This window comes from Aphelocoma coerulescens, chromosome 4 (genome assembly GCF_041296385.1).
Source record: "Aphelocoma coerulescens isolate FSJ_1873_10779 chromosome 4, UR_Acoe_1.0, whole genome shotgun sequence".
Lineage (NCBI taxonomy): Eukaryota > Metazoa > Chordata > Aves > Passeriformes > Corvidae > Aphelocoma > Aphelocoma coerulescens.
The window spans coordinates 17,801,219-17,822,508 of NC_091017.1; the positions used below are offsets into that span (position 1 = coordinate 17,801,219).

The 21,290-nt window shown below is 42.3% G+C and overlaps 1 protein-coding gene and 1 long non-coding RNA gene across 13 annotated transcripts in view; one reads left to right on the forward strand and one right to left on the reverse strand.

The window, feature by feature from the left end:
* Nucleotides 1-8,207, forward strand: part of ZNF827 (zinc finger protein 827) — a 116,067-nt gene extending 107,860 nt beyond the window's left edge. For 8 of the 12 annotated variants that reach the window (XM_069012865.1, XM_069012866.1, XM_069012864.1 and 5 more), the window contains 3 exons: nucleotides 742-933; nucleotides 1,020-1,197; nucleotides 3,979-8,207. In XM_069012865.1, the coding sequence (XP_068868966.1) occupies nucleotides 742-933; nucleotides 1,020-1,197; nucleotides 3,979-4,786 (1,178 nt within the window). In that variant the 3' untranslated portion in view covers nucleotides 4,787-8,207. Of the gene's footprint in view, nucleotides 1-741; nucleotides 934-1,019; nucleotides 1,211-2,491; nucleotides 2,637-3,978 lie in introns of all 12 variants that reach the window. The other 4 variants (XM_069012862.1, XM_069012863.1, XR_011150490.1 and 1 more) reach the window with 3 other exon arrangements.
* Nucleotides 7,068-11,387, reverse strand: LOC138109462 (uncharacterized). The gene is made up of 4 exons (XR_011150492.1): nucleotides 11,324-11,387; nucleotides 8,974-9,134; nucleotides 8,219-8,509; nucleotides 7,068-7,125 (listed from the first exon to the last, which is right to left on the reverse strand). It is a non-coding gene; the product is annotated as an uncharacterized lncRNA (long non-coding RNA).
* Between the last annotated feature and the right edge of the window lie 9,903 nt (nucleotides 11,388-21,290).

The window sequence follows — 21,290 nt, forward strand, 5'->3', positions numbered from 1 at the left end:
AGTAATTTGCCCATCCTTGCCTTGTTGGCTCATGGCAGTTCTCATATGGGAACTCTCCCTCTTGCTCAGTTCTAGTGTGTGATAGGGTTTGGGATTTGGACTTCATACATTTATTGCACTCATAAGGAACCTCTGATGCTTTCTTTCATAATGAAGCTTTATCTCTAGGTCCAGTTAAATAACATGCTTTTCAATTATCTTTAGAAGGAGATCCTAATAAAAACACACGAATCTTGAGACCATGCTGTAACCTCTGCAATGATTACTGAGGATGCTCTTCAGTACAATGACTGAGATTATTCTCCTTCACCCTTCATCCCAGATTTACCCACTGGACCCACATAAATGGAAAGGTGGGGGAAGTTTAGCTTGGATCGGTAGGTTTCTGCACCCCAAACCTACAGAAATTCTGTTTCCTAAGTGACAAGTTTTCATAGTTTTTGAACTATAGTAGTCAAAGTGTTTTCTTGACATTTTTCTCAGTCCAGTAATAAGGTAGAATTGCATGATCCCTTCCCACTACCATCACAGCAACACTCAATTGCAGGATAAACTGAGATGTACTGTGGTTAAACACTAATAAAAAGGAAGGAGGCCCAACAACGGTTTTTTTAATAATTTCAATTACTTTCAGACTTGTTTTGAATTAACTTTAAAGGTAAGTACTTCCTGAAATTTAAAACAGAATCATGGAGACTCCATCTAATCTGCTGAATTAGTTATTTGCTCTTTGTTTTACAGCTGAAGAGAGGAAGACACCCAGTGAATCTAACAGTCCATCTTCATCTTCACTGTCAGCACTGAGCGACTCTGCCAACAGCAAAGAAGATGCAGATATAACCCCAAAAAACAAGGGGTCAAACAACCTGCTGGTCATTTCTGTAGTGCCTGGTAGTCAGACCTCAGTGAACACTGAAGAGAAGTCAGAGAAAGGTAAAAACACTCTTTAACAAATACAAGCTTTCACTCTCTATGCAGTTGAGTGTGTAAGGACTGAGTTTCCCTGTTCTATTTTTCAGGCTTTGAATGTGTTTTCTGTAACTTTGTCTGCAAAACAAAAAACATGTTTGAACGTCACCTGCAAATCCACCTGATCACACGAATGTTTGAGTGTGATGTGTGCCACAAGTTCATGAAGACACCTGAGCAATTACTGGAGCACAAGAAATGCCACACTGTCCCCACCGGTGGGCTCAAGTAAGGAAAGCAAGTACACAAACTTTTACTGTGTTAAGCACCTTAATACTGTGGGGATAGGACAAAAGGAAGTCAGTCAGAAAGGGTTGGTTAATTAAGAATCCAGATTTGGGGCTTCCTTGTATTTAGATGACCCAAGGCCTGTCAGGCTTGCATCATTACAGGAGATTGGTAAACTAGCAGCAGAGGAGCTGTAACAAACTATGGTCCTTTCCCTTTTCAAGTCAAAGAGGAGACAGTGTGTGATGGGTCCTACAGAGAATGAGGCAGCACTACAAAGAGCTGTAGGCAGATTAAGGGGTTTTTTCAAAGCATCGAAGCAAAAAGAAGCACCCAGCACAGGCTCTGTTTTGCACCTGGCTCAAAGAAACTAAATCCTGTACAGCCTCTGCAACTAGGTATGAAGTTACAACCTTAAAGGTTATAGCCTTTGTGTACTCAAATGCAAAGTCATTTCTCTCCAAGAATGAAGAACTTGGATGCTTTCTGCTTTGTTTGCATGCCCCACAATAATCACTACTGTATAAATTAACATGTAATGAGTAATACAGTCTTTTAAGAAAAAAAGCCTTTTGGTTTTGGCTGTGGTGGTGTCCTTTAAGGTCTTTTGGTGCAGAGCAGTGTTTCTAGAGAATGTCCTCATGTCAAAGTCAGACCCCTGAGGGGAAGGAGGGACTGCTGGGGCCATATGCTTGCTCTCTGGGCAAGCAGTGTGACGTTATGAAAGAGGCACGGCCCTGGTCTCTGTTTGTTCTAGCTGCTGCAGGAAAAAGGGCTGGAACCACTTGGAGCCCAGCTAGGGTTCAGCACGAGGCTCCCAGCTTCTGTTCCTCTTGCTGAGCAGCTGATGTTTTCAGTGCGCTGTGGCTGGGACATGAGGAGCGCGCCACGTTCGATGTTACCACGCGCAGCTCCCTTGGTTTGCCCTGCAGCTTTGGAAAACTGGTCCTGTTTGCCAGGCAGCCTCTGGTCTCCAGCTTAGTAGTTCCACAGACTGGGATCTGTGGTCACTTGAGATGAGATGACTGAATCTGGGAAGAAGACCAGATTGAGAAACAAACAGTGTGCCAGAACGACGGGATGTCTGCCTTGGACATACAGACCAGTTGTCTAATGCACATTTGGTTTAAGCTGCATAAAATCTGTTCTATTTACCAAGGAAAAATCATGACCTATGACTCAAGTCTTCCTGACAGAATGGGTTTCTCAGTCTATATTCCTGCCCAACTCAAGTGATAATTAGGTACCTTGAAAGCTGCATCTAAGAAAAAGCTCTGATTTATTTTTTTTTAAGGCATCCAGAAGAGCCTGAAGAGATCTAAGTAAATTGTATTTTTCTGTCTCCTGTTTGCTGTGGGGGAAGAGAAAAAAAACATGATTCTTCCAGCTCCAGGTCAAAATCTGAGATTCTGATCCAGAGAGCACCCAGCCCAGGAGAGGTATGTGTGCATTGACAGCCAAGTCCTCTGGTGCAAGAGATAATCACATTAGAAGCCTCAGTGACAGGCTCCCTCTCTGGATCAGAGTGCTTGATGTGCATCAGGAGAGCTGTCCAGGTGTTTTAGTATCTCTTTGTCCTCCTGTTATTACTCACTTTCCTAAAAAATCTCTTGATTAGCTTGTAGATTAATATTAAACCTGTATGTGCACCCAAATGTAGCAAGGAAAACACACATAGAGAGGGTCTCTGCTTAGAAATTTTCCAAAATGACAGAACACAATTAGCAGACCTGCTAAACAGTGAATGCAGATGTGTGGCAGCTGGAATGTTGGAAGACAGTAGCCAGGTTCCTTAGTTATAAGTTTTTATCCAGCCCTGCTCTCTGAGCTCACCAGTTCCACGTGGAAGGCTGGATGCTTGCTTCAGTACAGCAGAGATCCCTGGCAGGGAGCTGTCCCCACCAACTTCCTCTCAGCTGCACCAAGCAACAGCGGGTGTGTCTAGGCTTGCTCAGCATGCAGCTCAGGCTTCTTTCCAAGCTTCCATGATTCCCTCCTCTACCCTTCTCAGCCCCTCCTGACTCAGGAACTGGAGTGAGGCCCTTTGCCATGTCCACCCTGGGCCGGATGCTTGCTGCTGTGAGTAAGCAGAACCCACATCCTGTTCCTACACAGGAGCCATTCCTGCCATGGCAGAGGCGGCTGTAGGCAAACACTGCCAAGCACACGCCCCTTTCAGCATGGCTAGCTCATCTCCCAGAAATGGGAGTCCCTGCAAATCATCCTAACAGCCTGGCTTTCAGCTGTTCCTGTACCAGGATACCCAGCGAGCTTGTTGTTTAAGGTCACATAAAAGGGATTTCCTAAGCCTTCGCTGTACATGTGGTATTACGAGTTTATTCCATCTTAAACAGCTGCTTTCATACTCATTTGTAAACACTTTAAACCACTTCTTAATGGAAAAAATGGCCAAAGTGACTTCATACAAACACTAGGAATCATTACACAAGGTACCTGTGCATCAGTCACCCACCCTGCACTCCCCAGCCTGCTTTGGGGAAAGACCCCATCAAGGTAAGCCAGAAGGTTAAAGGGATGCTTCTTCAGAGTGAATCAGTGTTTCCCTAGGAATGCCATTAAATGGGCAAACCTCCTCTAAACAGAGATGTGTCAAGGTGAAGCAGATATTGGAAAGAGGCTTCACAGGGAGAACTGAGTGCCTTTTTCTCTTCCTTAGTAGGTCAGAAAGGGGTGAGTGACAGGGTTAAAGCAGGAACGCAGGTCTGCCAGCTGAGTGACTCCTCTTTTCTTTGTCCCTGCCCTTCCTTGCTGTGTTACCAGGTGCCCGTTCTGCATCTACTCCACGAACCGCCCCGCAGCCATGGAGTGCCACCTGAAGACTCACTACAAGATGGAGTACAAGTGTCGGATCTGCCAGACAGTGAAAGCCAACCAGCTGGAGCTGGAGATGCACATCCGCGAGCACCGCCTTGGCAACCATTACAAGTGTGACCAGTGTGGCTACCTGTCCAAGACGGCCAACAAGCTGATCGAGCACGTGCGTGTCCACACCGGCGAGCGCCCTTTTCACTGTGACCAGTGCAGCTACAGCTGCAAACGCAAAGACAATCTCAACTTGCACAAGAAACTGAAGCACGCTCCACGCCAGACCTTCAGCTGCGACGAGTGCCTGTTCAAGACTACCCACCCTTTTGTCTTCAGCCGCCACGTGAAGAAGCACCAGAATGGGGACTGCTCCGAAGAGGAGAAGAAGGGCCAGTATTCAACCTCCAAGGAAGCCAGTCCGCTCCTACCAGTGAACAGCTCCAGGAACCTTCTGTCACCCCTCTCAGTTATGTCTGCCTCCCAGGCTCTGCAAACAGTAGCTATGTCAGCCGCACACGGCAGCGGGGCAGAGCCAAACTTGGCAGTGAAAGCCTTGGCCATCAACGGCACTTCCCTGTGCTTTGATAAATACTGGAACTCAGAGTTTGCCCACCTTATTCCTTTAACAATGTTTTTCCCCAAAAACCACTACGATCTCACATTCCATCCACCCAGACCTCAGACTGCACCGGGAGGTGCCTCTTCACCTAAACACTCCTTCCTTGCCTACCTTGGACTAACAGAAAGGGCAGAAACTGTCTGAGGGCAGTTGCATTCTGTACCAAAAATCCCCCAACAAACCCAGCAGGTTACACATTGCTGCAGAACGTAGCCCCAAGAGGTAACGAACACTTGTACTATATCATTAGTAAGGTTTAGCAAATGGCTCTGTGTGTATACTTATTGCATTGACATGAAAGCTGCTTTATTAAATCTCCAAGAGGTGATCTACTGCATACTTCTACCTTCAGAGGCATGTTCCCAGTACTCTTATCTAAGAAACTATTTTGTCTTGTTAAGCTGAAAAAAGAAGAGTGTCCTTATTGGCAATCAGCACTTGTAAGATGACATATTGATGCATTTTATTTTTGGGCTTTGTGTGCGTGCGGGTGCGTGGAAGAGAGTCTGCCTGTAGTGTGCCATGACATTGCTTTTGCACATCCCTTGGATTGGCTTATTTAATCATTCTTCTTTTCCCCTTTTCACACACTCGCTCCCTGCCTTCCCCCTGCCTCCCCCTGAATTGTGGAGCTGTAGAAGGAGTCATGTTTGGGGCAGGGCAGGGGGAGAACTGGTGTATTATTTCAGTGCTGTTTGCAGCTTCCTTTAGTTGTTTGATGCCTTGTACTCAGTTGTCAAGGTTTGAGAATTTGGGGTAGAACTGATGAGGAAAAAAGTTGCTTTCAGCACTGCAGGATGAGAGCATGACAATGAAAAGTGTGTGTCAGTCCACACACACAAGCAGTGTGTGCAGCCCACACACCCACACAGCAGGCCCAATTCTCAGCTCTTACACAGGTGTGACAAACACCTGCCTCTGGGCCACAGCATACATCTTTTGTTTTAAAAGGGCATATAAATATTATATATATACTGTATTATGCAGTGGTTACCTTTTAGTTTGCAGGAACAACTTGTATAACTAGAATTCTATGGTGGAAAAAAAAAATCCAACAAGGGGATTTAAAAAAGGGTATGGATAAATTCTGGGTATAAATACTCAGACTAAAAAAAAAAAAGGCAGTTTTGCACAGTGCTTTAGTCTTGCACTAGTTTGTTTCTCACTTGCAAAAAAAAAAAAAAAGAAACTAATTGTGGGCTGAAGTTAATAAGACTGTTTATTTGAAAAGGTACCAGTAACTACTTTGAAATATAAAGCTATAAAAAAATGCTTTTGGAACCATCCAGTTCTCTTTTATACCCTCAGTATTTCAACTGTACTTGCAAATTTGACAGTCCTCTCCCTCCCCTCCATGTCATCAGTAATACTTTATTCCTTTCTGTTGATGGCAGATAGAGTGTGTCCTGCTAGGAAGCTAATTTTGTACTTATTTAATGCTCCTACTCGTGGTCATTAAAATGACATGTTATATGTAGCACTTTATTGCAGGAAGAAGCAAATGCAGATTGGTTGTATAACCTTTGTTAATCTTAAAATGCCAAGAGTGATCCTAATGTAAGAGAAGCTAACTGACTGTTAATTGATTTCTGTTCCTTAGACAACTTAATATGCGGGAAGAAAGATTGGGATTAAAAACACTGTTCTACAATTGGAAGTATAAAATGTGAAGCATTTCCAAATGATCATGTGATGTACAGGAATGCCTTCATACTGAATTATTGTTTTCCATGATGTCTCTTGGGTTTGGATCTGGCTGTCTTTCACCAGCTATTAGAAGTGTCTGACCTAGCTTTTGCCACAGTCCCCTCCCTTTCCCTTGGCCAAGCCACTGTAGAAGGTGCCCTGAGTCACATCTTTCATGCTATCTACCCACCCTCATGCTGTCCTGAAGGAACTTCCTCTGCAGGTTGTTGTGGGATGGGGGGATCCAACCACCCCTTGTTTGTGACAGCAGGAAAGCAACGACCGAGTTCAGGAAGGCATTTCTTGTCCACAAGGGCTCTTAGCCAAATGGACAACTAGAAATGTAACTCAGTCTTCATTAGTTCTTAAATGAAGCTTGTGTAGAAAGACTTTTGGATGCAAAACTTGCATCACTTTAACCTATTTGCAAGATTCCTACATTTGTTTTGTACAGAGATGGCCAAACATTCTCCACTGTCATGACCAAATTCTTCCTGTTTGGGGAGGACATCCTAATCTCTGCACTCCTGTTAACATACTGGAAGCTAGTTACAAGGGGGAAATATCCAAAATCATAGCCGGTTATCATTTGGCATTATTAATTACAGGACAGAAAAGCATCACCATTTGTTTACATTCCAGCAGACAGTTTTGGTTCTAGCGAGCACGTGGCGGTTCTGTCTTTGCAGTGAAGAAAACCCATCTGCTCCAAACTGTGTGTAAACCTTTGTAAACTTACCTAACTCAGGGCCCTGCTCACCATGCTTTACTCCATCAGAACTCCTGGGCACGCCTCCCTGGGAGTACAGACAAAATAGAAAATACTGTGTTGGTAAGTACTCAGAGCATAAAATAGTTACTATCTCGATAGCATGAAATCTGTAATCTGTATCCAGCAGCTCTACCAGTTCTGTAAAACACACTCCACACACGCATCTCTGACCACATCACAGAAAACCGAACACTCCCAAATCAAAAAGCTTATTTTTCACACCAACTACAGGTAAAGTACAGCTGTCCAGGAGGAAGAAGAAGTAGGAATATTATAGTAGGCCACTGTATCTAAACCAAATGGCAATTTAAATAGGGCTGGAACTTCCAAGAATGAGCTGCACGCATGCAACCGCCACATGTTTCAACCATGTTCCACTGCACCAGTATCTGACCTGGCAATGTTTAGTGTACCTGGGAAATTTGTTTAGCACTTTGGAAAGGATAAATTCATTCTTTCTGGCAAGTTACAGAAGTTTTCTCTGTAAGGAAAAGTGTGTTGTGAGGTTTTTATTTTTTTAAGAAAAAAAAAATACACTATTTATCAGAGCTCTTGCATATTAAAATAATTGGTTTGCAGTTCAAGACTAAAGACAGGAAATGTTCTCCAGAGGTTCTCCCTACTGATTAATGACCAACAGTTCTGATAAATTCCCCCCCACCATAAAAGTAATTTCATACTGGTTTTCACTATGCATTCTTTAATGAAACTAGAATGTTTTTCCATTCAGTAATTCAGTTGAAGTTCTCAGCACTTTTTTCTTTCCTTTTTTTTTTTATTTGTTGTATTATGTTCAAATATCATTCTGTCAAGGTTTGTGTACATTAATAAAAATTTGTATTGTATAAAGCTTTTTGCATTATAAGGCTGTACAGGGTCATTTTGACAGTAACTGGTATATTTCTTTGCATCTTATGTTGCATTGCCAATTTCTAGTGTATCCAGTTTGGAAGTACAATATACTCTAATTAAAAAGGTTGGCTATATTCTGGTTTCTTTTTGGTTTTCCTTCCTCTCCTTTTTTCATCTTAAATATAGATAGAGTTGATTTGGGGGGGGGAGGGGAAAGGGTTCTCTTGCAAGACAAGAAGATAACATCCTCCCTTTTTTCTTCTTACCAATAAAAATCCATCTTCAGTTCTGAAATTGAAAGGAAAGCTCTGGCTCTCACTCCTGATGAAGAAATACAGCAAATAGTCCCTAGGACAGCTGCAGGACTTTACTCTGTGGGCTCTGTGCTTGTAGCAACCTTCCAGGTCAGTTCTGCAATGGGGATAATAATTCCTCTTCCATGCACTCTGCTCAGTCATGCATTTCAAAAAAATCAGCTCCTTAAGCAGTAGTTTGGTGGACTTGCTCTTGCTTGGAAGTAGCCCAAATGAACTCAGGGAAACTTCCTTAAAGATGAGCTAAGCAGTGAATAAAAGAACACAGTGCACTAAAACATTATCATGAAAAAATTTTTTTTTTAAATTGTAAAAATATTGTGCCCTCATTTTATCAGTATTTTTGAAAAACCTGCATTTTTAACCAGAAATTATTGGAATAATTAAAACGCACAGAGGGCACTAAAGAAGGAAACCCTAAGAGCAGACAAATTTCCAAGAAGCAAAGGTACTAATGACTCAACTGAACAAGAAAAGATACTCAACATCCTAAAAGGAACTAGACTACTTACACACTAACCAAGGAAAGACAATATCTGGGTGTTCATTAGATAAGAATTATCCTTACCTATATTAATGTTAACATTAAATACATGTGGACTGCCTTTTTCCCTCAGAGCAGTGTTAAGGTCTAATCAACTGAAAAAACTTCTTACAGTTACTTCTACTGAGGTGTGGATACTAATTTTCAGGGCCTTTATCAGTACCTTGTACATGCTGATGTTAACAGGCTGGGTGTTGGAATTCACTGCTCCTCGTCTGCTGATGACTCCTTAGCTGAAAGAAAAGCTTTGACACAGAGTTGGTAAGTCATGGTGTCTCTCAAGAGGAGGTGGTGTCTCTCTTTTTCTTCCCTCCCACGCTGTATCTGTAATAGAAAATATACAGTGATATTCTCTGTGGAGTTTTTGCACTAGACATAAATAGTTATCCTAGCAATTAAAAGGCAATCATGCAAATCATGTTCAGAGCAGCCGTGGATCCCCCATCCCTGTAAATGTTCAAGGCCAGCCTGAAGGGGACTCTGAGCAATCTGGTCTAGTGGAAGGTGTCCCTGTTTGTGGCTGGAGGATTGGAACTGGATGACTTTAAGGTCCCTTCCAATGCAAACCATTCTGTGATTCTATGCAGAAGTGGCTTAATTGTTTAAGTAAGTTCTAAATCACCAAAACCAGACTGCAGAATTACTTAAACTAAGCTGGGAGGGGGATGAATTATCCTACTGAATTATCCTGACTGCCTAAGTAGTCAGCTAGCAGTTAAGTGCAAGTCTTGTAGTAGCTTCAGCCCTTGAGCCATATGTGATAAGCTTTTGTTTAAAAGATCAGGCCCAGTCTCAACCAAAACATAAACTGCCTGCAATCAGCCTCTGTAGCTTTAGTCTGACAGAAAAGCCCAGTGTGCATCCAAATTAGGGGTATTAGTGTGACATGCTGAGATGTGATAAAGAGCCCCAGTCCTTTGCAGCAGGTGGCTATAACATGCTTGTAGACCTGCATGATTTTAATCAATTAACTCAACCTTCCCTAGTCTGTGTTTTCTGATAATATTCCAATATCCACGTGTGATTATAGAAAACAGCTCCAGTTGTGTACTGACCCTTTCAGCAAAACGAGAAGTGCCCTGTTTTCATTCTGAATCTATGTAAATTTTTTAACATATGTTTTAAAAAATAAAATTGGTGTTTTTCCAAGCAGTTATTTCTTACAATCCTACACATGCCACAGTCATCATGAGCCCAGCAGAACAAGGCTTTAAGAGAGAATTTTGGGGTGGGGGGAAAAAGCCAAACCAACAAACCTACAATTTTCTGTACCACTTTACTGTAGCAAGTGCTTCTCTACAGTGGAGGGGACAGCATCATTTATGCAGAGTCGTGTTTTCAGATCCTTGTTGTGTTAAAAATACATCAGTTATGCTCCTAAAAGACAGACATCTGCATTATATCATCCACCATCTTATCTGCTGCTAATTGGCCTCCTTGTTGACAAGTCTCAGCAGCAAGGTTAAGTGCTGGCTGTAAAAGCAATGTAGCCTCTTGCCCGAGGGGTCAGAGCTCAGACAGACGGTGCTGGAGCCTGCATGACCTCTTTCCCTGCTATATATTTTCTGGGAGCTAATAAAACACCAGGGCAATCACTCCTGCCTGGAGTCTGCCAGCCACCATGATGTCTGGAGCTGCAGCAAATGGTACCTCATCTGCCCAGCACAGGGCACTCAAGGAGTCTGCAAAAGAAAAAGGCATCTTCTCTTGCACCAAAGTTTTAGAAACTCCCCGAGAAGCAATGAAAAAATCCCTGGAGTGACAGCTAGCCTTGAACATGGGGCAGCCAATGCCTCAGTGTCCAGCCGGAGCCCTTGGAAAAAGGGTGGGGGCAGACCTTAGCTGAGATCACAGGTTCCATCTGAACCAAAGACCAGGATTGTACCTGGCTGCTGGGCTCTTTGCAGAGCTCTTGGGAACATACCACAGAAAGCCATCTAGTTGCTGGATGCCAGGCACTACACTGGAAATGCAGCTGTTGGGCTTCCACATGTGCACAACGCCTGTCTTTGACCAACCTGGCAGTGGCTTGATTTACATATATGACAAGGAAAGGAAAGTTAGAGCTGGAGCTGAGCAGTAGCAGGGGTAAGGGAATGCACTGATTGGAAATGTTTTATTAAGTTAAAAAAAAAAAAAAGAAAAAGAAAGCAGCCCCCCCAAAAAACCCAACAACTTACAGGAGAGGAGCAGAGCATCAAGTGATAGTATGGCACTATTTGTAGTAGCCTATTTCCCTGTTTAAAATAGGGAAGGGCTTTCCATGCTTGGTTTTGCTTTGTTTTTGGTTTTTTTTCATTGTTTCATTTTCCTCCACCTTAACCATGATTAAAACCAACATACGGCACAACTGTAAAAAAAAAAGTCAACCTGCTCCCCGTCCCCCTTTTTTTTCCAATTTAGGCTATCATTAATTAAAAAATGCTTCAAGTTTCTGTAGTAGAAGTTCCTCTTCTGTTTGCATTTAGTTCTGCTCTACTTTACTTTTAGGACCTCTACTTTCTATCACACACCTTTCTTTTTCCAGCACTTCTCAGACAGCATTTCACTGCAAGTGTAAACTTTGGATTGTTACTCTTCTGGGAATGTGCCTGTTTAAATAAAGAAGAGAAAAATGTTCTCTCACTGAGCCCTAGACCTTCATGCCAATGTTCTCAGCACAGCCTAAAGTGACCAAAACCAAAAATAGGCCTTGCTTCCTGGCTGGTCAACAAAGCATCAAATACTTTCTTGATTCTTTCCCTGCTATTTAAGCCTGGAATGTTCATTCACACGCCAGGCCGAAGAATTTGTTTTTTAAGAGATTGAACAGGAAGCCAGTTGGGAGGGTCAAAGCTGTGACTAAGGTGCTCACACATGGGTGAGTAGGACTTCGGAGCCATAGGTGCAAGTATGCATCAGTGAACAGGAGCAGGTTTCTCCCAGTTTGCTCTCACTGCCTCGAGTTGCTACAAATTACCACACGAGCCCGGGCTAGGCCCTGCTCAGGGCTAGAACCAGCAAAATAAATTAAGATAAACTATCCCCATCTGGTATTCCTCGACTGCAGGGATTAACACTTCCCTGGTATCTAGACTTCCAGTACATAGTGTGCAATTGCATTCCAGCACAGTTAGAAGCAGTGCTTGTTTTAGCAATAAAAATCACTGGATCTTTCTTTCCTGAAACTCAGGAAAAACATTTTAAATGGGATGATAAATGGTAAAGATAAATAGTTGCTGGAAAGCTCCTTCCATCAGCAGGATTCTGAAATAATATGAATACATTGGTGGCTGTCACTCATGCCAATGACACTTTTAAAATGTACCAGAATAGCTCTATTCACAGGTGTTACCAGAGCAATGCCCACTTGCACTCAGAATATTTAGTAAGTAAGCATTAAGACTTCATGTTTTTATACTTAGCTCCCTATTTTTAATGGGACTGCATACTCAGAACTTAATGAAAAGATCTAAATATAATGTCAGCGTGATTTAAAAATATGTACTGCATCTTTTAAGTTGACATTTCAATTAAAAATAAATAAGATCCATTTATATGGTGATACTTTGATAAGATTGCATCAGTCAAGTTTCATTCCTACTCAAAGTGACAGATTTCTCTAAGAGCCAGCAACTCAAACCAGGAAAATATTAAGGGTGAATTTAAGCACTTCACAAAAGTTGGGGTATCATATTTTATGGATAAATGTACTTTACAGAATCATAGAATCATTAAGTTTGGACAAGACCTCCAAGGCCCCCCTCTTATTAATGGATTAGTAAAGACACTTATTTCACAGAGGTGACCAGGTTGAGACGTAGCAGAGCTTTCACCTTTCTAATTTTCTGTCTACATGACCTAATGACATCCTTGTACTTTTCCTGAGTTGCCTGCCCCTTCTTCCAAAGGTCAGAAATTCTTTTTCTTCCCTGAGTTCACCAAAACCTCCCTATTCAGCCAGGCTAGTCTTCTTCCCCATCTTCACATTGTTACTTTTCCGTGGCAAGTCTATTAAAGGTAACAACTGCATATTAAATATTTATTCACAGTTAATTTTAACAGGAAAACAATGCCACGTGCACTGCAAAAGGTTCTTGTGCACATCTGCATGTGTGTACCACCATCTAAAGCTCTCCCCAGCACCTGCTTTAACTTGGCTGTGCAGCTCTGCTTTACAACCACTTCGTACTTGTGAACATTGCTGTTACCCTCCTCTAGGCCTTTCATGAAAAGCTCATTCTGCTCACAGTTCACTTCCACAGGTGGTAAAGGGGTTTTGACCTTGCTAGATCAGCCCTTCCATTTCTCATTTCCAGCCAGTATCCTGCTCTCCAGGTAAATGCTACTGACTAAACTTCAGAAGAAAGGAGAACTTAAAAATTAAAGTCCGTAAACTGGGATTGCTCAGAGGTTTCTTCCAGCAGAATGTTTTGCTGTCAGACAAGTTTTAAAAGACCTAGGAATTTACTCTGGAGCAGATTTTGTGGTTCCTGACAAACTGGCTACTGGCCGTGTTCTGACTGACTGCCTTTGGATCTGGTTCCCAAAATCCTGTACACAGAGCATTTTTCCTGGGCATTCTTTAGGAACTAGACATTCTCCATCAGGATTTCTGATTGTCATTTTAACAGCCAGTTTCTCAACTTTTGTATTTGCCACTGGCAGCCCAAGTCACATGAGTGTTGTCATTAGTATTTTCTGCCACCTAATCAATAGCTTGTCAAGATCCAGGCCCTTATTTGGTGGTAGAGACTTCAAGAATCCTCCACATTTAGAGAGCCAAAAGAAAACGGATGGGGTATGGTTTTTGTACTGTTCAGAAAATCTGTTTCCCATTGAAGTTTTTTTGTTTCCTGGGCTAGTCTAAGAGAAGAACTGAGTTAGTGACCAGATATAAATAAAAAAGATCACCCAAAACTGTCACTGGCAGCCAAGAGGCCAGGACTCTGAAATGTCTAGTGGGAATGTTTCCTAACCTGCCAGAAGCTTGCATGGTTCAAAGCTTGCTCTTGGCACTGCCAAATGACCAGGGACTACCTCCTCCCCAGTCATCTGCCTATTCATGACAGGCCAAAAACTTGGAAGAAATCCCTTAGCTCTGCAGCTCTTTCTAGTAACCTCAAAAAAGCCAGGCTATTTACCTCTGACTCCTCTGAGATCTGCTGTCTGTAGGTTTGTTGACACTGAATTTACTGTGCAAACGCTGAAAGCCAGAGAACTTCCACCCCAGCAGAAGTGCACATACCTGATCTCCTCTTGCTCTACTCTTGCGGAGGGTGGACTGCTCGTTGTAACGTTGCAGGGTCATAAAAAGACCAATTATCTTGCTTCCAATGTAAGACTGCCAAGTCCCTCACATCATCACGTCACAAGTTTTCTGCAAGGGACTTTCTGAAGACTTCTTTCCTGTAAACAAAAAAGGAAAAAGCACTTCCAACACCCAACACAATTAATATTGTCAGTCAAGCCAAGTGAAATCTGACATCTTACACCATCCCAAGGATCCATTCAACTCGAATGCTGATGGTGTCCTTGTTTACCCTTTCCTTCCTGGCTATAAAGAGAACAGCCAGGAACAAGCTACCCTCAAGGAGAGATACCCTCCCACCTCTTTCAAAGGTCTTTGAAAGATCTCCCAGGAAGGTGAGTGAAGAGGGTGAAACCTTCCAGCCACAGACTGAGACTGCTACTAAGTGCAGGGAAAAAGTCTCACCCTCTTCAACTCCAGCAGGCAATCTGGGACACTGGGCACAGGCACAAGAAGACAGCAGCCTGTCCTCACACCATCCATCGATTGGGCCCAGCCCAATACATCTTGTGGGGTTCTTGGCAATTAGCACAGTTTCTCTTACTAATGGAACATCAAGCATGTGACAAAGCCAATCCAGTCTTCAGCTCATTACAGGGAGGACGTGAGATTGGCAAAAAAACTCTCCAGGAATGGAGAGGCAGGAGTTTGAGCCTCTAATCAAAGACCTGTAGGAAGGTCCTGAAATCAACCCTTTCTCATCAGCAAGCTCAACATGGCTGTGCCCTGACAGAGCCAGCAGGTTATTTGGATATGAGAGGTGTCAGAAAACAGATTAATGCAGCTTAACTAGGAAATGGGTAATGCATCCTTCATGTCTCATAGGCTGGCCATGAAGACAAGCAACTGGTTTTTTCTTAATTTATAAGGCATGGAAGTTAACCTCAAGCTACTTCAGTTCAAAATGTGTTTCTTTTTTCCTGATGATGATCAAACAGAACACTGTAATTCAAACCCACATCCTGAAAAGGTGAACAGCAGCCAGCCATACCAACTGCTCAGGGCACCTGCTGCCAATGATCTACCCTCTCCCCCGCACAAATAATGTCAGAATAGGAACACCTTCTTTAAGTAATTATCCTTCCTCATCCCCTGGTTTGTCTGTGCTCACATAATATACCCCCTTAACTATCCAGGATCTCTTTAACTCAAAACATAAATTAACATAATTACACTAAATACCACAGTGCAGCAACTTTTTTAACACATCAAAACCAATATTTTCATTTTTTGCTGCAGGAAGAAACTGCAGACAACTCATGTCGGCAGCCAGATTAAAACAAACCAGTCTTTCTGAACAAAAGGTGCTCTTTCTAGAGAGTGGGCTCATTCATTACCTCCAGATTTAATGGAGTGCAGAATCCTCAGCTTCTGGGAAATACAGTTTGACAGTTTGTAGAGGAAGATTGATTTTATTTATACACATCTATAAATAAAGGCTCCATACTGTGGCATCAGCCAGTCAGATGCGTGATATAAGCTCAGCATCTCTTGAAGAAAAACAGCCAGGATTTTGGGCAAGGGACTATAGTCTGGATAATTTTCTAACTCCAGCTGAAAAATGCCTTTTCCCTTATCTAACACTGGTGAAGAGGGCTGCACCTGTGAGGTGCCTCTGCCAGCACTGCCCTCTCAGGCTAGAGAGGGGTCTGTCAGCCTTTGCCAAACAAGTCAGAAGACAGAGAAGCAAAGACACAGATTGGAAAGAAATGAAAGAAACGTGCTTTGCGAAAGTGGAACTTTGCCCTCAGTAATTAAAGGTAGCATGGATTTCACCCCAGCCCTAGCAGCATTCAATCTACAGAGAGAAATAAGGAAAAGGAGAACAATACACAATACAATTCACTGTGTGAATTATACAATACACCTTCATGAGAATCTAAAAGTATGAGCAGAAGGAATCTTTGAGGGATGGCTAGTTTTAGCAAGGCCATACATAAACAAAAGATATCAAGGCAAAAAAAAAAAGTATGTGTGGAATGATCCAAATGGATTTTAATCTGTTTGGGCTACAGAAAACAGGTTTCCTAACTAAGAGCAATGCCTTGAATGACTTAACCACAAACAGACCTTTTCAAAGAAGTTATGCCCTTAAAGCTATTTATGCAACAGCTGGGACTCCTGATTTTCCCAGCCCTGCTTCTTCTCCAGCTACAAAACATTTTATATCCTCAGTAGTTCTTGCCTGTTGCAAAGCAATGGAAAAACCCTTGCCAAAGAGTCAGAAATGCAGAACCCTGAAGGAAGTGAGACCTGAGACAATTGATTTAGGACTCTGCTCACCACTTTGTTTAGCATGTTTTCCCTGGTTCTAAGCAGCCCAATATGCTTCCAAAGGACCATGGAGCAGTTTGACACATTGAAGAGGGGGAAAAAAAGATGGTAACAAGTGGTTGTTCTTTTTACCTCAGCTGTAAATCTGAGCACAACACCCAGGGCACACCATCAATTCCAAACAAGTGCAGGCAGATATACAATGTGCTGCTTGCCCCGATCAAGCCACAGAGCAGCACAAAAAAAAATAAGGCTCTCTAGCAAGACATAAAAATAGTCAAATCTGTTGTAAGCAGGAGTTCAGTTTTAAGGAGGTCTAAACTCTCCCAGAAAAACAATACCACTACCTAGACAGAGTAAGCCTACCCACAGATCCCAAACAGAATCCCTATAGCAGACGCAGATTGCAGCTGGTAATGGGAGCATTTTTAAGGAGCAGTGTGGTGCAAGAAGGCTAAAGACTGGGAAAAAACATATTCAAATCAGCTAAAACAGAATCTTTGATAGGGGCAACATGATAGTTATATCCTGGTGAGCTTTTAGGGAGAAATAAAGAGATTCTGAGGAAGCACAACTATCCCCATGTGAGCCATCTAGGAATTTTATGGTAAGCAATCTAATCACCAGTGCCATGATTGCTTTGCTCTAAGTGCAGCAGATCCAGTAATGGGCACAAAATCTATGGGTTGTTTCATGCCATGCTTGGTGCTTTGATCCTGTATATTTGGACAGGTTTGTATGAGGAAAGTTGAGGACTGACAGCCCCCCGAGCTCCTGGAAAGGATTCATACCATGAAGAACCACAAAGCCATCTGATGCCAGAAAATACAAACCACACAGACCTTGAAACCTCTCTTTCTGCCACACGGACTCAAGCTTTGCACTGCCCAGACCAGGAGGATGAACTGAAACACTCTTTAGAGAGATCATTTGTCTGTTTTTTTATAGGATGTTTTATTCAGGTCTCTCTTGAGTTCCCTAGTAGGGAAGGCAGATGTAGTCAATGCTGAAATTATATATCCATTAGCATTTGCCATGAATCATTTGGCATCAATCACAAGAGGGGTTTTTTTGTCTCTGCCTGAAAGTACCCTGTTTTTCCTATGTGGGACTGTTTGACTACATGTGGCTGACTTGATCATCAGGAAGAATGAAAGCAGGATGCCCAGTCAAGGAAACATCACCAAACATCACTAAAAACCACTAACATTTACAATTCAATCTCTTATCAACCATTTTCAGTTGTGAAAACTCAACTGTGGTTGGAAAAAACCAAATCAAAACACACACAAAGGGGAAAAAAAAAAAAAGGCAACCAAACTTCAAAAACTCTGAATTCACTAGAAGATAGTTAAAGAGTTGAATTAGTAAAACAAACCCAAAACAAAACACTAGGAAAAACACACCACATTTCAGTACAAACAACTAACTAGATAAGGCAGGGAACATCTACATTGCTTTTTCAAAGCAGTAACTGTTACGACTGGTACCTCTGAGAATGAAACAGAGCAAGCTCTCCAGTGTTGTGACCTCCAGAAGGTCATGTTCACAAGTCAGTGACCGTAAGAGCCAAGCTGGCATTCCCAGTGCCCACAACAATAGATCCAATTACTTCAACCAACATGCATTAAAAAGCAAATGCAGCACATAAAGCTCACATTGCTTCGTTAATTCAAATACATATATGCACAGAAATGAAGATGAGAGAACAGCACCCTTGCCATCTCTGTATGCTGTATGTGCTCTGCGTAACTTTTCTTACACATTTTGGCTTCCACATTTTCTCCCCAGGTGTTCCCTGTTGGAGACTCTTCACCCAAACTCAAACCATAATGAGACTGAATAAATTTGCTTTTGAATGACATTCTTCCCACCATTATTCACTGCAATTCTTCAGACCTGGCAAAGGCAAACACCATTTTGTTCTTTCAATTGCAGATGCATAGATCTGTGTGCTTGGTGAAAAAATTAACTTATTTCATACTCAGTACTTTTGAATTTGCTGAATAACCTAGCAGGTCAAATAATTCATTTTGAGAAGAAACAAAATCCTTCAGTAAGTGCACTGCTGAAGTAAAAAAGTTCGAAGGGGATCAACAGCATTTTATAAAAGGCAGATTGAAATAAAAATCAGCAAGCTCCAACAATAGCTACCAAGTACCCCTTGCCCGAGGTCATTTGAGGAACAGCTGGGACCAAATCTCAATGAAAACCCCTTCACAAGTACCAGCACCCTCTACTCTGTCCCACTGTGTGGGGATGGGGTTTGCCTTCCTCCCTGGGAGGCCTAAGGCCATCACCAAACCTGGCAGCTCTGTGGGCTCCCGTCTTTGCAGCTCAGCTCCTGCACTGCCAGGTATGATTGTCACCAAAATCCTCTGTCACCTCTATGTTCTCTTCAGGCAGACAGAGCTCTGCTCAGTGGCTTCCAAGTGGCAGAGGAGCTGTGCTGACCTGAAAGGTGAGCTGGATATTGCAGTTTAATGTGGCTGCTAACCAGGAGGCTTTTCATGCCTACTTAGTAAATGTCCCTATTTACTTTAAATAAAACTGTGTTAGAAAAGCCAAAACAAAAATACCTATCAAGAGTATAGCAGACAAAACCAACTGTGAAATTGATACTGCTGCAGAAAAATACGATGTAGCCCATTTTGCAAGGTTGCTGAATTACGTATCACTAAGGGCAGCACACAGTGACCTATTAATACATCTAGAGCCCTTTGTTGCCCTATTATCAATAACAAACCTTCTGCACTATTTTGGGAAATGACCTTTCTCCACAGCGTGGTGTAGCACGAGCCAGGAACCTCCTGAGCTGTAATTCCAGCTCCACCATTGACTTGCTGCATGGTGAGGGAAAGTTGCTTTAACCTCCCAGGTGCTGTTTCTTTTTCTGTAAAGTCGTAGCAACATTCGCCTCCCTCTCGGCTCAGTGGAGTGCCTTACTAAGTTCAAATATTTGAGCAGAGCTGTGGGGATGCAAAATGCCAGATCAGTGTGACACATTGCTGCAGCTGCTTAAGGATATTAACAGAGCAGAAATTCAGCTGCAGCTGGAAGAACATATTGTGCAGAGCTACAAGATTCTCTTTTCACAGGTGAGAATTTATAGCCACCAGCTTTAGGCTACAAATCACCACCCAGTAACATTTAACTTGTCAGTGTTTTCAAGCTAGAATTTCTTTCTCAACTCACAAGAAAGAAAATCTCAGTGCTTGGTCCCACCTACATGGCAGCAGAATTCAGGGTAATGTTAGCAACACACATAATGGTAAAGGGTACACCTAAAATAACAGCATGCAGGGACCACAGGATGAGAACTACTGGGACAAGAGGAAGGCACAGAGGATACTCAGTTTATGCAGCCTGGGACATTTCAAATGTAAAAAAAAAAAAAAAAAAAAAAAAATTTGAGTTATAGGAAGTTTCAGAGATTAAAAAATAGAGCAGAGAAAGCAGAGACTGCAACAACACCAGCTCTTTCTCTCTCTCTCTCTAAATAAATAAATAAAAGTCATGACTAAATGAAGTCATTCTGAAAACATGAACTATTTCATGTGCATATTTCATTTGCTTTGGCAGAATATTCCCAGGCTTAACCCCCTCAAGTTGCAGGAACAGGTGGAAAACACTTAAAAATTACAGGAACATGCATAAGCATGCAGTAAAACTATAGGAAGGCTATATTCCCAACTTGGGAAAAACCAGTCACATAACTCTTTTCCACGGGGCCGAGATTAATCTGCTTTCAACACCTCACTTCTCTCCTGTGTTGTTACAAAAGATACCATCAGTATCTGAGAGTTGTCCAATAACTCTCTTTAATAATTTAACCAACAGCTTCCAAATAAAATTCACTTTGTGGCTTGAAACTCATCCTGCTAGAGGAAATTCCATTTCAATTCCTTTGTAATTGACAGCACAGCTCAAATTCCTAAATCTGCATCTCTAATTCTTCACAAATGAAGTGAGTTTCACAGCATGGAAGACCTAACCTGAAAGCCACACCACCACACCCATATTTACATGAGGAAGTTTCCAGGGTGAACACTATTCTTCCATCAGGATGATCGTCAAATGCCCTCAAAAACTCCTCAACTATTATTTAAAAGCCCTTTGTTTTAAAAAGAGCAATACATTTGGCATGGATGTTTAAACATGACATGATTCAAGTTTATAAGAATTAAATTACAGCAGCTATTAAAATCCGTGTTTGAATTCAATATGTATCTACTGACAGATTTCATTTACTCATCCTAATTAACAGTGCCCAGAACCTGCTTTTTCTTTAGACTGGTAATAGCCAAATTTTAGCCCTGAGGTGGGGCATAGGCATCCCTAAGGCAGCGGAGGTGCCGACGGGCCGAGCGCTGCCATACAGCACCATCTAAGGGCTCTCCATAAGTACTGCTGAGGGGATGTATGGAAGGAGACCTATAGACTGGCCTGTGGATGCTCCCAGCCAGCTGCCAGGCTCCCAGGCACACTCCCTGCCCTTACACCAGTGTCAAAACTCGCTGAGCAACTGTTTCCTCTGGGAGTCGATGCCACTGATTCATCAGGAATCATCTGGAAAACAAAGTTACCGAGAAGCTGCCTGAGGAATAATTTTCAGACTAACAAGATCTACTTCTGTTAGCAGCAGCAATTTGTTTCTCTCTGTGGTGATCTCTTGGCATGCAGACAAGGTGGTTTATTACAAACACTCTAGATTAAGCACAGGAGAAGAAAATGTTATGGCTTCTAGATTTAGAAACTGAGAAACAAGAGTAGCTTTAATTCGATCCAGCTTGTGCAATATTTAAATCTCTATTTCAGCTTTTCCAGGCAAATTTTTTTCTCTTCTTAAGTGAGTTTTCTTCACTTTGACCTCCAGAAGGAGGTCTGGAGTGGTTTTGTGATGCAATCTACATGAG